Raw genomic sequence first — 14,227 nt, 5'->3', positions numbered from 1 at the left:
TTTAAGCTCAGCTCGTCTGTTTCTCAACACTTGATTCAGACTCAAGACATGTAGAAGGCCAAATATGATTTGAATTGTGAATTTTCATTAAAGTACCTTTCGGTATCAATGCAGACCCCTCTGTGGGAGCAGAGTCTTCTAATTATTTTCTGGTTTCTTGCCTGCTCTACTGTACACTTAATTTCCTTTTGTTGCTAGTTTCTTACTGCTGAGAATGTCAGGTGTCATCTATGAATAAGGTGAATTTGCAAGCAGATCTGATGATGCACACATTGATATTAGTAAAAAGAAACATTTTACAGTGAATGGTGTCACAAATGTTTTTTAATACACTATAAAGGCATACAAACAAAAATCAGCTGTTACGTGATTATTTATATAATTCTTTCTGCCTAATTAGTTTTCCCTCAAGTATGTCATTTTGAGCTCCAACAATTTTACTTTCAAGCTTTTTGAATAGGCAGTTTTCACCACATTGGTTAATTTTCCCACAATGTCTGCAGTAACATGTTCTGGATTGAGCTGACTGACAGTTAATGGAAGTAAAACTAACTTTTGTTTCTTCAAAATAGAAGAAGACACAGTAAAGACAATAGGCTGGTTTGATAACATTCAAATTTGTATACTCTTTGTTAGATTAATAGCAAAGTTGTGATTTTTATCAAAACATCATCATCTTTTTTCAGATATTCCAGATGCCTGTGTCCCTTTAAAGAACTGTAGTGTGTATGTCTATCTCCAGAATAATACGGTGACATTATGATATGCAGCTACATTCCCTCCTGCTTCTGGTACTGCTGACATTAATTCCATAGTTCAACTCAGGACAGGAGAGAAACATTCAAATATCAAATTTATCATGGAAATTTTAATAAGCCAGTTTTAATTAAACTGTATTATCTGAGAGCCAGAACATGCTGATGGAAATTGTCAATTTTCAGAACAGTAAACTAGAACTCAAGAGTTTGGAGTAGCTAACAGAATAATAAATCATTTCAGATGGTAAATTTAGTAAAGTATGAAGGAATACAGGTTGACATCTGTATTTTCAGACTTGCAGTATTTAGGATTATGAGAACTTGAGCTTTATCATTGCGTGATGATATAGGTCATGGACATTTTGCACTCCTCAATGCAGATTTGTCAGTCTGCAACTTAACAAAACACTGCATATCTTTTTAAATGCATTATTTTAAGAAAAATTTTATTTACACTGGAAATAGTAAATGGATTACCAGTTTTCCTGTTGTAAGTTACAAGGTATGATCTACTGTAATTTTTATATAAACCCACTGTGTCTCATAAAATCTGTAGAAGTGAACAGTTAGGCACCTAAGAAGACTGGTGTGGACAAAACTTAAAGGAAATCATGTGGAGATTTATAATTAAGACATATTTGTGGTCTTTTTAATGATGCTGTTCTGTCTTTTGAGAACAGTCTCTGTCTGTAATGAGTGTTAGGATCAGTGTATATACTAAAGTAATAAACCTTGTTACATTCAGTAACACTGAAATTAACTGAAAAATAAATAGTTCAGATATTTAAATAAGTAAAGTTTAGGTGCCTTTGCTTTCCAGACTCCTAGAAAATCACAGGCTGGTTATTTTTGACCTCCTCACTGCAGTGCTAATTTACATAATAAGCTAAATCCATTGATTCTTCCCCTTCAGGTTGGGTATATTTATAAATGAGAACACCTTCTCTGGTCCCAGTGGGCCTTCGTTTTCTTTTGTCCGTGTGGTTTTACTGTCTGCTAGGAGTTAATCCATCTGTAGCATAATGCCAGCTGCCTCTTTCTTAAATGACTTTTTTGTGTCAGCACAAACTTTTGAAAATCAAGCATTACAGAAAAACCTCTCCCGATGGAATGCTGCTTTCGCCTGTTTCCAGCTTCCTGCAACCATAGCTGGAAGGACATGGCAAAAGAACTTCTGTTCAGTCTTTGAAATGCTTTTGGAAAGCGTTAAGAAGTTTCTGGCAGATGTCACCTTTTTGTTTGCAGTGAATTCTTTCTTCTTCTGGAGCTATCAAAGACATCAGCTCTGTGGTCTCTTTGTTGTAGTGTTTCAGACCTGTTGTCACCATTAAATTCCATTGTTATAGCGACTGTGCCCTGGAGAGGAGTCTCCTTAAGTGCTCGAACACCAGTGAATTTTTTATAATTACAGTTAAATTACCAGTCTTGTTTTGACTGTAGTGAGTTCTCTGTGTGTTCAGGTACTGTATTAACTCAATTATCTGAGTTATCCATACACTGATGTGATGGATATGGTGTAAATGGTGACTTCCTCTCCAGCTGATTTGGGGTCTTTAACCTTGCTTTCTCTGATCTTTGTTTCTCATCTGTTGACATGGCAGAAACCAGTAGAAAGCATGGAAGTACCATGGTTGTGGTCCTAATACGGACGTAAAGAATTTAGTTCTACTGTTGCTGGTAATTAGTGATTCTTTATCCCTGACATAATGTGGTAGCATAGTGTCATGGTAACGTTTGTATCCATTGCTTGCTTAATTAAGTGAATTAATTTAGTCATTGTGCTGAAATGCCAGCAAACTGTAGTCATCTGGTCATATTTCAAAGTGTAAAAAATCATTGACTTACAGAAAAGGTATTTGCAGTCATTACAGCTGGCTTTATGCAGCCGTAATGATATTTACTTGTATTCTGATACTCACGCTGCACTTAATATTCTCACTACAGAAATCTTTATCCATCTGGGTATCGTAACATCTGGATTTTTTTCCCTTCCTGTCTGTGACTGTTGTCAAGCAAACCAGAGAATTGGATGGAAACTTAAGTTGACAGCTGTAATGCAAGCACATAAACAAAGTAATTTTAAAAATTAAAAAAAAAAAAGAAAAAAAAAAGAAAGAAAAAAGAAAGAAAAAAGATGTGGAAGTTTGCCAGCCTTTTTTTTTAAATAGGAAGAAGAGACAGGAAAAAGTAGAATTAGTCAGTAACTGAAATATGACAACAAAAGTTAATGAAGTAATAAGGATAGTGGAAGTTAATGGTCTGCAGTTACCTGTGCCTGTAGTTTAAAAGATGTGAAGTTTTCTTTTGTTACTTGTTTGTGTTTTAATTTTCTGTAGAAGTCTTTAGAGACATGGTGTACGGGTGATTTTACTGGATTGCCTGATAAAGCATATACTGTTAACTTTTTTATACTAGTTACTTAACAGCTCTTTATTTACGTTTCAGTTGCAAGGTGATGTGTTGAAACAAATGAAATAGGATAGCACTTTTGGAAGACACCTGTAAATTTTAAGCTGAAATAACACTTCCTCCAAAGTTCAAACTTGGCGCTTAGAAAATCTCAGAGTAGTTTTGTGTAGTTACCCTCTGCAGTAGTATTAAAATGAAAAAAGGAAATTAATTAAAGGATATAAACTTTCTATTACCTAATAACCACTAAAATATGTATTTCAAAACTTCAGTAATGATTATATGTACAAAGTTGCCTAGATGATGGTTAGCTATGGTTCCATTATTGTTGCAGTAGTGTGTTTCCAAATCATCGTAAAGCAATAACTGTCTGTACATTCAGATTTGCAAACGTATTTTTCTTCGTCTATGTCAAACTTGGGGAGACAGGTATGGTACTGAAGATGGAAAAATTATTCTAAGTGTGGTCGAGTTTTTGTGGGGTTTTTTTTAAGTTTATTTTTCAAATAATAGTATTTACAGTCAAGTCTTGGCTTAGGATATCCTTATGTTTAAGAAAAATACTTTTAAAAGTGTGTATGAGAAAAAACAAGCTTGTGAATGAAGTAGTTTGTCTTAGTTGAACAAACATCTTTACACTTGAGAGTTCTGTGATTTTCTGTTTCAGAATAGTAAGATTGAAACCTTATTTACAGTTTTTAAATGAGGATTCAAAGCTTCAATCTATGTTAGTGAAAACTGTTGAAATATTTCTATTATGCAAAGTTTTGATAGCTTAGATTTTTCGATGAATTTTTTTTTTTTGTGAAATAGTGTAGACACGTAGAGCTTTGCTTCTCTGGAGTTACTGTATTGACTAAGTCTTTGCAGTGACTTGTGCATTGCAAGGTCGTATTTCAAGTTACTAATATTTTATGAGTTTGAGGATTGTATTGAGCATATAGAGTGTGACAAAGAGTAACTTTGTTAGTATGACATGGTATATGACTGGAAACTATTGTCTCTACAGCACTGACTTGTTTGCTTCAAAATTAAGTATAGTTACAATACCCTGCTCTTTCTTTGCTCATCATACTCATCCGTCTTACTGGCATTCTTTTGCCTTACAAGCCATCTGTTAGTGGTGTTTCTTATTTGCACCTTGGTACTTATTAGATAAAAAATAATGATATTGAAATTACAGTACATGTTTCCACAGTGTTACTTGAAAATATGTTCTAGCAGTATTGGTTTTGTTTTTCTTTCTAGTGCTTACTGTTGTTATTTCTCATGTTGAATGTGCAATCTGAATTTGACTCTGGGAGCATTGTCTCAAAGAATTAATTTCAAATCTGGAATGGTTGAAGTTTTTTTCTTCTTGTCTTTCAGACTTCAGTCATTTTTAGTATATTAATTTGGTTTTATATTATGTGAGGTTATTTTTAAAGGAATCACAGATACCATTTATATAATTATATACCTTCATATTTCTTTCCTAGTATTTTTGGTGAGCTGTTCAACACAGTAGTCTGCTGACTCTAAGGCAATTCATGTTTTTCTAAAATTTTTAGACTGTGCTCAATAATTCAGTAATGTGCCATTATTACTTATTTAATGTATTCTTGCCATTAAACTTTCATTTCCTTTTGTACAGTTAAATGTCAGTGAAGACTGAACTACACCAAGTTTGTCTTGTATTAAGATGAGCGATTCAACGATCTATGCTTGAAATTCTACCAAGCAGGTTAAACTTCATTTCAGTAAACTGAAAATATAGATGTTATTACTATGTTTGCACTGGTATGAAACTGTATAGGTAGGTATTACCATTTCAAAATCTTGATATTTAGATATTAAGATCCATTACATTGTTGGTTTCCTCTTTTGGCCGTTCTAAATGAATGGTAAAGGCTAACAAAAGAATTCAACTTCCCTTTTATGCTACTGAGACTTTAATGATGAAGGGAATATTATCTGGAAAATAATTCCTTAGGAGGAAAATTTACCCTATATGAAGTTTTTGATCATACATTTAAAACCAGTTTTTAAATGAGTATTTACATACCCTCACACTATTTAAAGCAGGAAAATCCAGGCCTCCTTCCAATAGAAGATATTTTCAGCTTTGCTAGGCTTGCATGTAGCTTGTGAAATGAGTCTCTTAAGTACTCAGTGTATCCAAACATTACGGAATTGTTATGAATAGAATATCCACCAGAATTTACCTTCTTCTGTAATTTGTTGACTATTTTCTGAAGAATCTCAAAAATAAATGGTTTATGTGATTTCTCTGCATGTCTTCTTCCCCTAATTAGTTTCCAGGTTGTTTGTTGTTTTGCTGAGAGATAAGGATCTCAAAAACATTGAGTAATTAGAAATGTGGTGCTAGATAGAGCCTCAGATTAAAGACTCAAGTGTGGGGAAAGGTTTGAAGCGTGAGCTCTGCTGTATTAAGAATGAGAATCCGCATGGAAGAGAGTCATTACAAGTGAAAGCCGCAGGGAGCCTGGCTGCGTGGTTTTTTGTAGTTCAGGGAATAACTTGTCTTTTGTTCTTGGGTTTTGATATGTACAGAACAGCACTTTCATCAGCTACAATTCAGTATCAGCAGAACTAGTTTAATCGTGTAGTAGCTGGTTTGGTTGGTTGGTTTTTTTGGGGTTTTTTTTTGGTTTTTTTTTTAACAGTGATTTGGGACTTTATCTCTTTGGATATAAACAAGCACAATAGAAGAGAACAGCAAACTGAAACTTACTTGCTTCAAGGCAAACTAGTATTTCCCCCCTTCGTAGCTTGCACCTTTCTTGTATTTGCAAATGAAATTATCTAAAAATATTTCTTTCTTATGGAGGAAAAGAAGCCACGTTTTTCTATTTAAAGGGATTATGCCAAACTTAATGATGACTGCTGGGATGGAAATCAGTCTCAGTTTGATTTATAGACTTCTGTACTTCCTAATCGAAAAAGAGACTTCTGTTGTTCCCTGGTGTTTTGTTACTAATAACTTTTCAAAGCTGTTTGTCAGTTAACTGGGGCAGGTGCGTGGAAGTTCCATTTTTAAAAGTTCTGTGAAATTACGTAGTTGAGAGGGCACCTCAGATGAGTGTACCTAGGACAGGAAGCCTGACGCAGGAGCTGAGCTATGTGGCTAGACGTTAAAGAATCCACAAAGATGACACAGATATAATAAAAGGCAAAGAAAATTAGATTCTGTATAATTTTGTCACTAGTAGTTAAGCACAATGGAAATTTTACATACAAAATATGTGTACGTAGTATGAGGGGACATGCCTTCACTTGAACAGAGTGAGGCATCATAGATTCTCACAGCAACTAATTTTCTGTATGTCTTTTTGTAGACTAAATTTTACAAAATTAATCATTTATTAGAAGAAATGTTTCCAAGATATTTGGAAATTTCATCAAGTCAATTGTATAGTCTGTTAATGGCAAATCTTCACCGTTGGAAAGGCATCATTTAATGGAGAAGTGTGCCACCACCTTATGTTGGTATCAACTTGCAGACGTAAGCATTAGTAGGTTGAAATGTCATATTGGAAAGCAGGACAGCACAAGTGAGTTTTCCAGTTCTAACCTTTGTACTGAGTTTTCTTTACTTTTTTTTTTTCCTACTATTAGATTGGATTGTATTTGAATCATTTTCCTTAACAAAACCTTACAGCTTTGCTGAGAGTGCCCGAGAGCAGTATGAAAAATTGTCCAACATGCACAACAACATGACTAAATTGTATGAAAATTTGGGAGAATACTTTACCTTTGATCCCAAAGCAATAACCATAGAAGAATTCTTTGGCGATCTGAGCAACTTCAGAAACCTGTTTTTGGTAAGTAATGTCTGCAAAACATTATATATATTCTTATTTCTTTTTTTTTCTCCCAGTTTTAATTCTTTCTTCTTCTCTCTAATTGTCATGTTATAGGTAACTTTATGTATTGTTTTGTGGCAGGACATTGGAGGAATGTTTCTAGTATTATTTAGATTTTGGTCACTCTCCAGCTTGTAACTTGTGAACACAGCTGTCAATGTGGTTGAGACATGGATAATTACAAAATATTTTTTCTCTTTTAAAATACTTACCTGCTGGTTGATGCGCAACAAACAGGCGTGATACTGAAAAATATGTTAAAATCAAGAGCTGAATGAACATGTCATTGTGCTACAATCTGGCTGATGCCTTCGTGATGCTGTGATGCTAAGGCTGAGGGGTTCAAGATGGTACTGGTATTGCTGATAGAACTCAAGAAGTTAGCTCAGATGCTTATATTACTATTTCCAGTCATCCACTGTGGGTTGATATCAGGGTATGGCTTTTTTTTTATTAAGGAATTCAAGAATTTCATTTTAAACAGCTAAGTTTTTAAATGAGTTTAATGTCATCTTTCCTAATGGCTGTCTGGGAGCCATAATTAGCTGTGCCATAGGAAGTGCACAGGGAAAACAGATGCCTAGAATGTCACATTGTGTCTCTGGAGAATATTAACATGCCTTGGAAATACCACCGCTTACCATACAGCTGTGGCTCACTGATCTGTCTGTTGCCAGTAGCTGGCTTTATTTATCATGTAATCTTACGGAATTTCAGTTTCAGTGTGATGGAGGAATAACTACTTTAAAACATCATTTTCATACCACGTTTACTTTATTGGAAAATGTTTACTATAATATATTTAATTATTCATTTTAAACTTGCTGAAATTTTTTTTTAAATAAGCAAATTATAAATTCTTTTATGATTAATAAGTATGCCAGCACATCTGCGTGAAGACTTGTCAAGAACAGGAATAGTAATCATGAGACATTTCAGTGCGTTTACTTTTTCATAAATCCACGGCTTATTTTCAAATGTGGATATCTGAATTGGGAAATCTACTTTGTTGTAACTACTTGAAACAGTCTTCAGACTAGCAATGTCCAAATATTGTGATGAAAGTCTGTCCTCAATATGTGTTTAAACTGCCAGGAAGGTGACAGGAGGTAGAGAGCAAATATTTTCTAGAAAATACTTCAAATTGCTGAGTACACAAATACCTGTGTTCTTTCAGTATTCAAAGCAGAATTACCTTGATTTTATTATTATTGTTGTTATTTAATAGGAGGGGAAGAGGCTATTGTGAAAGCGTTTGGCACAGTTAAAACACCCTTTGTAGTTGAATCCTTTTCTTCTGCTAGATTTGATTCTGAGCAAGTAGGTTTTGTATATATTAATCAGATTGTAACTACTCTGCTTTTTTCACATGTAATCTGTCTCTTGTATTTCATTTATATACTGAATTAGTTTTAACGGACTTTCCTGTTCTTAAAAAAATTTATACAAGTAGTAGCTAAGGACAAATGAAGAGTAAGGTCTCCTGTTAGGCGCTGTGCAGTCGTGAACTAGTGGTCACTTTTTACTGAGGATCACAACAACCTCATGCATACATTCTTAAAATCCTTGGAATAAGATTGTGATGTTCTGGTAACATCTCATCAAAACGCTTCATCTTGCAGTGTACACTCAACAGATTAATGTATTGCAAGACATTAACATCTCCTTGCCTAATTGACATAGAGTGCCTTCTGTGTTAAGGAGAAATGATTACAGATCAAACTTCTGTTACTTCTCTGAGGAAGTCACAATCCAGCAGGTATTTCAGGGGCTGAGGGCCTTTTTGCTTTTGGAGTTTCTACAAACCTATATATGGTCAGTTCTGCTTAGGATATTCACGTTCTACCGAATAATAACAAGCTGCAATAAAATACTTTTCTAGGGTGGATAATTATGCCAAAGACTAAGTCTTTGTAAATTAATCTAGTTAATCAAAACAGAACTGTCAAGCTCTGTGTTCCAGTTTGGATTATTAAACCTGCACTCCAAATAGATAAGACATACAACAAAGTCTTTCTGAGTTTCCAGAAAAGTAGGGCTACTTTCTTGCATTGCTTTATAATTTTTAGGAAGTGGAGAAAGTAATTTGCTAGGATACTGTTCTAATGCTGCATGTTGGTTTAAATAGTTAATTACATTCATTTGACGCTGTGATATTCAGAATTTTTATCTCTTCTTCTGTTTCTAAGCCTCTTTTAAAAATGTTTTTAAATAAGGAAATGAACTTGGACCATATGAAAAAAAGTAAAATCTGAGGCTTATGTGGCTTAAGGAGACACTTTCTTTTCCTTAGCATCATATGTCCTTCAGCCAATTCACTTGTTCGGATATATACAGTAGTAGTAGTAATTGTAATTAGGTCTTTTGAGAATTTCTTGACTTAATTTATCCACTAGAGCAGAACCTTGTAGACTTTAGTCACATAAAGATTCTTGTTTAGGGATTTAATTTTTTCCAGATGCTTGAGGAAGGCCTAGGGGCAAGCATTAAAAGTTCATAGTACAGGGTTTGGGTTGTGATTTTTTTTTTTTCTGTAAGGAAAAAAAATTAAAAAAAAAAAAAGGAAAATTAAGATTTTCTCTAACTTTTTGATTCTTGTGAGAAGTTTCCCCAAAGGAAGAAGACATTTATTTTAAAGTTTAAAGACAACAATCAGAAATCATGGAAACTCACTTAATCTGTAGAACTTACTGCAAAAAAAAGTCACAACTACTGATAAGAATTCAGGGACAATCAAAAAAGACTGAGGATATACAGCATCTTCCAACTATTCCCTACCTACAGCATGCATGTTTATTAAATACATCCAGCTCAGATGATTGTAATACCTGCATGCTTTCTCTAAGTGCTCTCATTAACTTTTTTTAATGTTTGGGTAAATGACTGAAATATAATTCCAGATTACTTTGGCTTTAGCAAAGCCTTCAGTACACTCTCCCACAGTCATAGTATCTTAATTCATGGAGATACTAAAAAAAAACCAAAACAAAACAGTTGGGCACAGTCCCGTGCAGCTTAAACTAGCTTCTACACTAGTCCTGCTTTGAGCAGGATGTACACGGAAACAGCTTCCAGAGGAATTGCTCTGTGATCTTCCTGACAACAGAAGCAATGACTGACTAGTGTGTAGTTCACTAAGCTTTCCTCACTCTTCAAAAGATTAGTATATTTACCTTTTCCAGGGATTGGAGATGTCCCTTGGGTCCCACAACATTTTGATAAAATGGAGGCCTTGCAAAGCCATCAGCGAGTTGCCCGGACTGCCTGTGAGACAGTGACGGCAAAGGTTGAGATGAAGGCAGCCCAGAGTACCTCACCCTCTCCTTCGACGTTAGGTTCCATGCTCCATTCGGCAGCAGACCAGTGAGCACTTAGAATTCAGCATAGCCCTTCAGAAAATCTTGACTTGTCTTCTTTGTACAACAGCTATTAGTTGTATTTTCCTTTGCTTAACCTGTGGTTCCACTATGTAAAAGGGAGGATACTGACTAAATAGCTTGATTGTAATGACAATTTTTTTTTTTTGTTTGCGACTAAGAATAAGAACATCTTATGTTATAGAATAATGCCATTCAGCTAGTGTATTTGACAAAGGTGAAATATATATGAATGTTTTAAAAGATGAATCTACAATAATTAAATCAGAAATAAATTCTGAATGGCGTGAGAAAATTCTCTATATGGATTTGTGTGTGTGTACATATACACACACACATAAAAGTATGTGTGGAGCTTGATATCTGTCTCTTGTAATGCTCCTACCAGGCTATTTGAATGTTAAGGAAACAGCTAGTCTTTCGAAAACTCATGTTGAAGACTTTTGACCATCGTTAGAGGAAGTGCCCTATATCGAATGGAAAATAATGCCCTTTTTATTACTTTAAATAAAAAAATATATGCACACATGACTTCTTCTAATTGCTTGCTTTTTGCAAGTTGGGCAGAAACAGTATTTAATAAATGCATCCCCACATGGTCTAAGCGTTCAGAAGTTGTTAGGCTGAATGACAAGACTTAGAGTATATGAGAAAAAAATTTCTGGAACAGTCAGTGGTGTTTTTTCATCTTTCATTCTTCTGATCAAAGTGTATCAGCAATACAGTGATATTCCTTTGGGTCCAGTAGTTTCTCTTCAAGTTATTTTCCAACCAAATTTTCCATACAAATAAGTTGTTATTCTGTTATCCCTAAATAACAAGAGGAAAGGAAATTTATAAGAGGGCAGCGTGGGCTGATGCAGTGGCTGACCTTTCTCAGTTTTTGTGAGATGGATTGATTGCCATTGCAAGACTTTCTGTACTTTTCCCAGCAATAGACAATTACCCCACAAATTGACTTTTTTTTTGTGGTTATTTTGTTGTTTGTTTTGTCTTTTAACACTGTCCAGATTCCAAGTTTCCAGTCAAGTACCAAATTAATCTTTTGTACTTAGGTTTTTATCAACATCTGTTGGCCTTACTGTGAGACAGTAAATATTTTTTTTTGCTGTTCTGTGATGTTAGGAGGAGAAAAAAGCACTACACAGTTAGGAATTCACAGTCTAAGCGACACCATTAATACTGCCCATCATATGATTGCAAATAGCCAAATAAACTTACAACACCCCTGAGCAATCATCTAACCGAATATTCCGTGTGAGCTGTTTCAGATGCAGATAGAAGAAACTGTTTGTTTGTTTATCTGTTGTTTCATGGCTGCTCCCATTTTATGTCCAGTCTGCTTTAACCATTTCTGCAGGAAAAATAATTAGAGCCCAGGGTGTTGTGAGAGAGTGAAATAAAGTTTGCATCACTGTGCTCCTCTGCCTCTTACAGGTAGAGATATTGTCCCCCACCGTCCCTCGTGGCTGTACCGCTTCTTGCTCAGGCTTTTTTTTTTAATTTTTTTTTTTTTTTTTTATTTTACCCTGAGATTAGGTAGAGTATTTAAACCTTTGAAGTGAGTGAGCTTTTAACTAGATTTTTCCTGGTACTTGTGTCACCATTGTCTATGTTTATATATTCAATTTTGTGCTTACGTATGTCTTGGTAACCTCATTATATTCAAGGCACATCACAAGAAGTAAGTGAAGCACTTCAGCATGACTTTCCTTTGCAAATGGAACGTGATGTAAAATCAAGCCTGCAAGGAAAAAAAAAAATTTGTTTATTCTTCTTTTGGAGCTGATAATTATAGAGAAATCGAATCAAAAGTAGCAATAACATTTTTGTTTTGTTCTCTTTGCAGTTGAAATAGTAGATCCACTGAATAATAACTTACCTTTTATATTTAAGACTATTTTGAAGAAGAAATGTTTTTTAGATTTTATTGATTTAGTCCTTTCTTTCATTGAAAGTAAACACAAACTTCTATTATCCTTGAGGACAATTGCAACCTGATACATTTTGGTTTGATATAGTTCCAAGCTCTTATCAAATAATGATTAATCAGTTGCCTGAAGCAAGATGCCAGTTTGTTCTTTTCTGTTTTGGTTCTTTGCTTTAACCTGCTGTCTCTTAGAGTTTATATTGAATGATCTGAAATATTTTTAATCTTTCACTTCCAGAATGCTTTTTTTCTGTTGGTGCTAGAGTATTTTAAAATATCCACCTAATCTGTCATGCCTACATTTGCAAATGGACATAAACTTCCAGATGGTATGCTTCCTGGAAGTTCTATGGAATACATATACTTTAGCGTTAGATAGGAAATGTTCTTTTTTCTTATACAGTTGTTAAATGTTTCAGATTTTGTTTACTCTGTGGGCTCCGCCTTTAATGCAGATAGTTTTGAAGGTGAATTTTGAGTCTAAAAAACCATTGTTGTAATAATGCCTATAGGAATAGTTGGGTAAAATTTGAAGCAGTGACAGGCTTTTATGGGCATAGTTGTTACGAAATGCAGAGAAGCTTTTCCCTTCAATGAAGTTATTTTAATTTTTTTTTTTTTTTTTAAATATCTGGTATACAGTTTTATCAGTGGTGACTGCTTCCCTCACCTAGAAAACTTTTGCGTGTGTGCAGCTCTCTGAATAAGGAATTAAGTCTTTAAATTGTATTATTGATGTGCTTAGGGAGAAAGAGTTATATTCTAGTCTGAGTGAGTATTTAAGCAGATGTGAGTGGCTCATCAGCTGGCAGTATGAGAGATGGGTTCTTGTCAGAGCCCTGTGAAATAAACTGCCCTTTTGTATCAGCGCTGACTGCTGATTGATGATCACTGCGTGGCTGGGATCTTTTACAGTAACCCTGTAGTACAAGATCCAGAAAGTGAAGAGCCTCCAAAAATGATAAGACATATTAAATGATCAGTGAACTAAACATCTTTTCTATTGGGCAACCACTACCCTAGTCTTTCAAGATTTTGTAAGATTGATGTCCTGTACCAGACAGGAAACAAAACATCTGTTATGTTGCCTTCATAAGAAAAAAATTTCACCACAGTGGGTTCAGCATCTTGAGTATAAAGGTACCTGTAAGACCTTTTCTTCTTTTTAATATTCGTTTGCTTGTAATTTACTTCAAAGTAAATTTCAAGCTCCATGACTCAGGAGTTGTTTTTTTTTTCTGTGCCTTTTTTGAAATGGCTCTTGAATACAGGAGGTCATTGGCTACAATAATATAAATCAATGAATATACAATAAGGAAATGAATATGTAATAAACACATGATTTGCTATGAAATGCAATACACAGTCAAGCTAAATTCGGAGCTTTCAAACTCATAAATTGAGTTTGTAATTCAGGATTGGTTTAAAAGACAGGCTGTATTTATTCCTTGTTCTCCCCGGTTATTTGTCTGGGAATAGTTTCTCCCTTCTGCTTAAAAAGTAACAGTTATTTAATGTAGTCTGAAAGATAACAGGAGCTAGCAGTAAACTATGCAAAAATAAAGAATAATAAGCCAGAAGTATTTTCTCCAGTGAAGTTTCCCGAGAGGTAATATCAAAAATGAAACATTGGCCTTATTAGCAGGCAGTGTATAGCAAGCCCTTCCTCCCCCCGCCCCACTTACCCGCACAAAGACCCTTTTGTAAGCTCTCCAAATTCTCATCTGAGTGTATACATCCAGCTAGTGCTGAGGAGATTTTTCTAATCATAATATTGAACAAATCAGGAATGAGGTGTAGGCTAGGAAATTTTTTAAGTAATGGAATCAGAAGCAAAAGAATTCACAGAGGAGCGGTAACTCATCAGCTTTATTAACAAGCTGTTAG

The 14,227-nt window shown here is 34.7% G+C and overlaps 1 protein-coding gene across 1 annotated transcript in view; it reads left to right on the top strand.

Annotated features, from left to right (window-relative positions):
* The window catches only part of DIAPH2 (diaphanous related formin 2), a 239,813-nt gene that overhangs the window by 138,521 nt on the left and 87,065 nt on the right, over positions 1-14,227 (top strand). Inside the window, exon 25 of the mRNA XM_086756069.1 lies at positions 6,828-6,991. Within this exon, the coding sequence (XP_086612195.1) occupies positions 6,828-6,991 (164 nt within the window). The remainder of the gene's footprint in view (positions 1-6,827; positions 6,992-14,227) is intronic.

This window comes from Chlamydotis macqueenii, chromosome 11, assembly GCF_036417535.1.
Source record: "Chlamydotis macqueenii isolate bChlMac1 chromosome 11, bChlMac1.mat, whole genome shotgun sequence".
NCBI lineage: Eukaryota > Metazoa > Chordata > Aves > Otidiformes > Otididae > Chlamydotis > Chlamydotis macqueenii.
The sequence above is the reverse complement of the archived record's forward strand: the minus strand, read 5'-3'. Positions and strand labels throughout refer to the sequence as shown.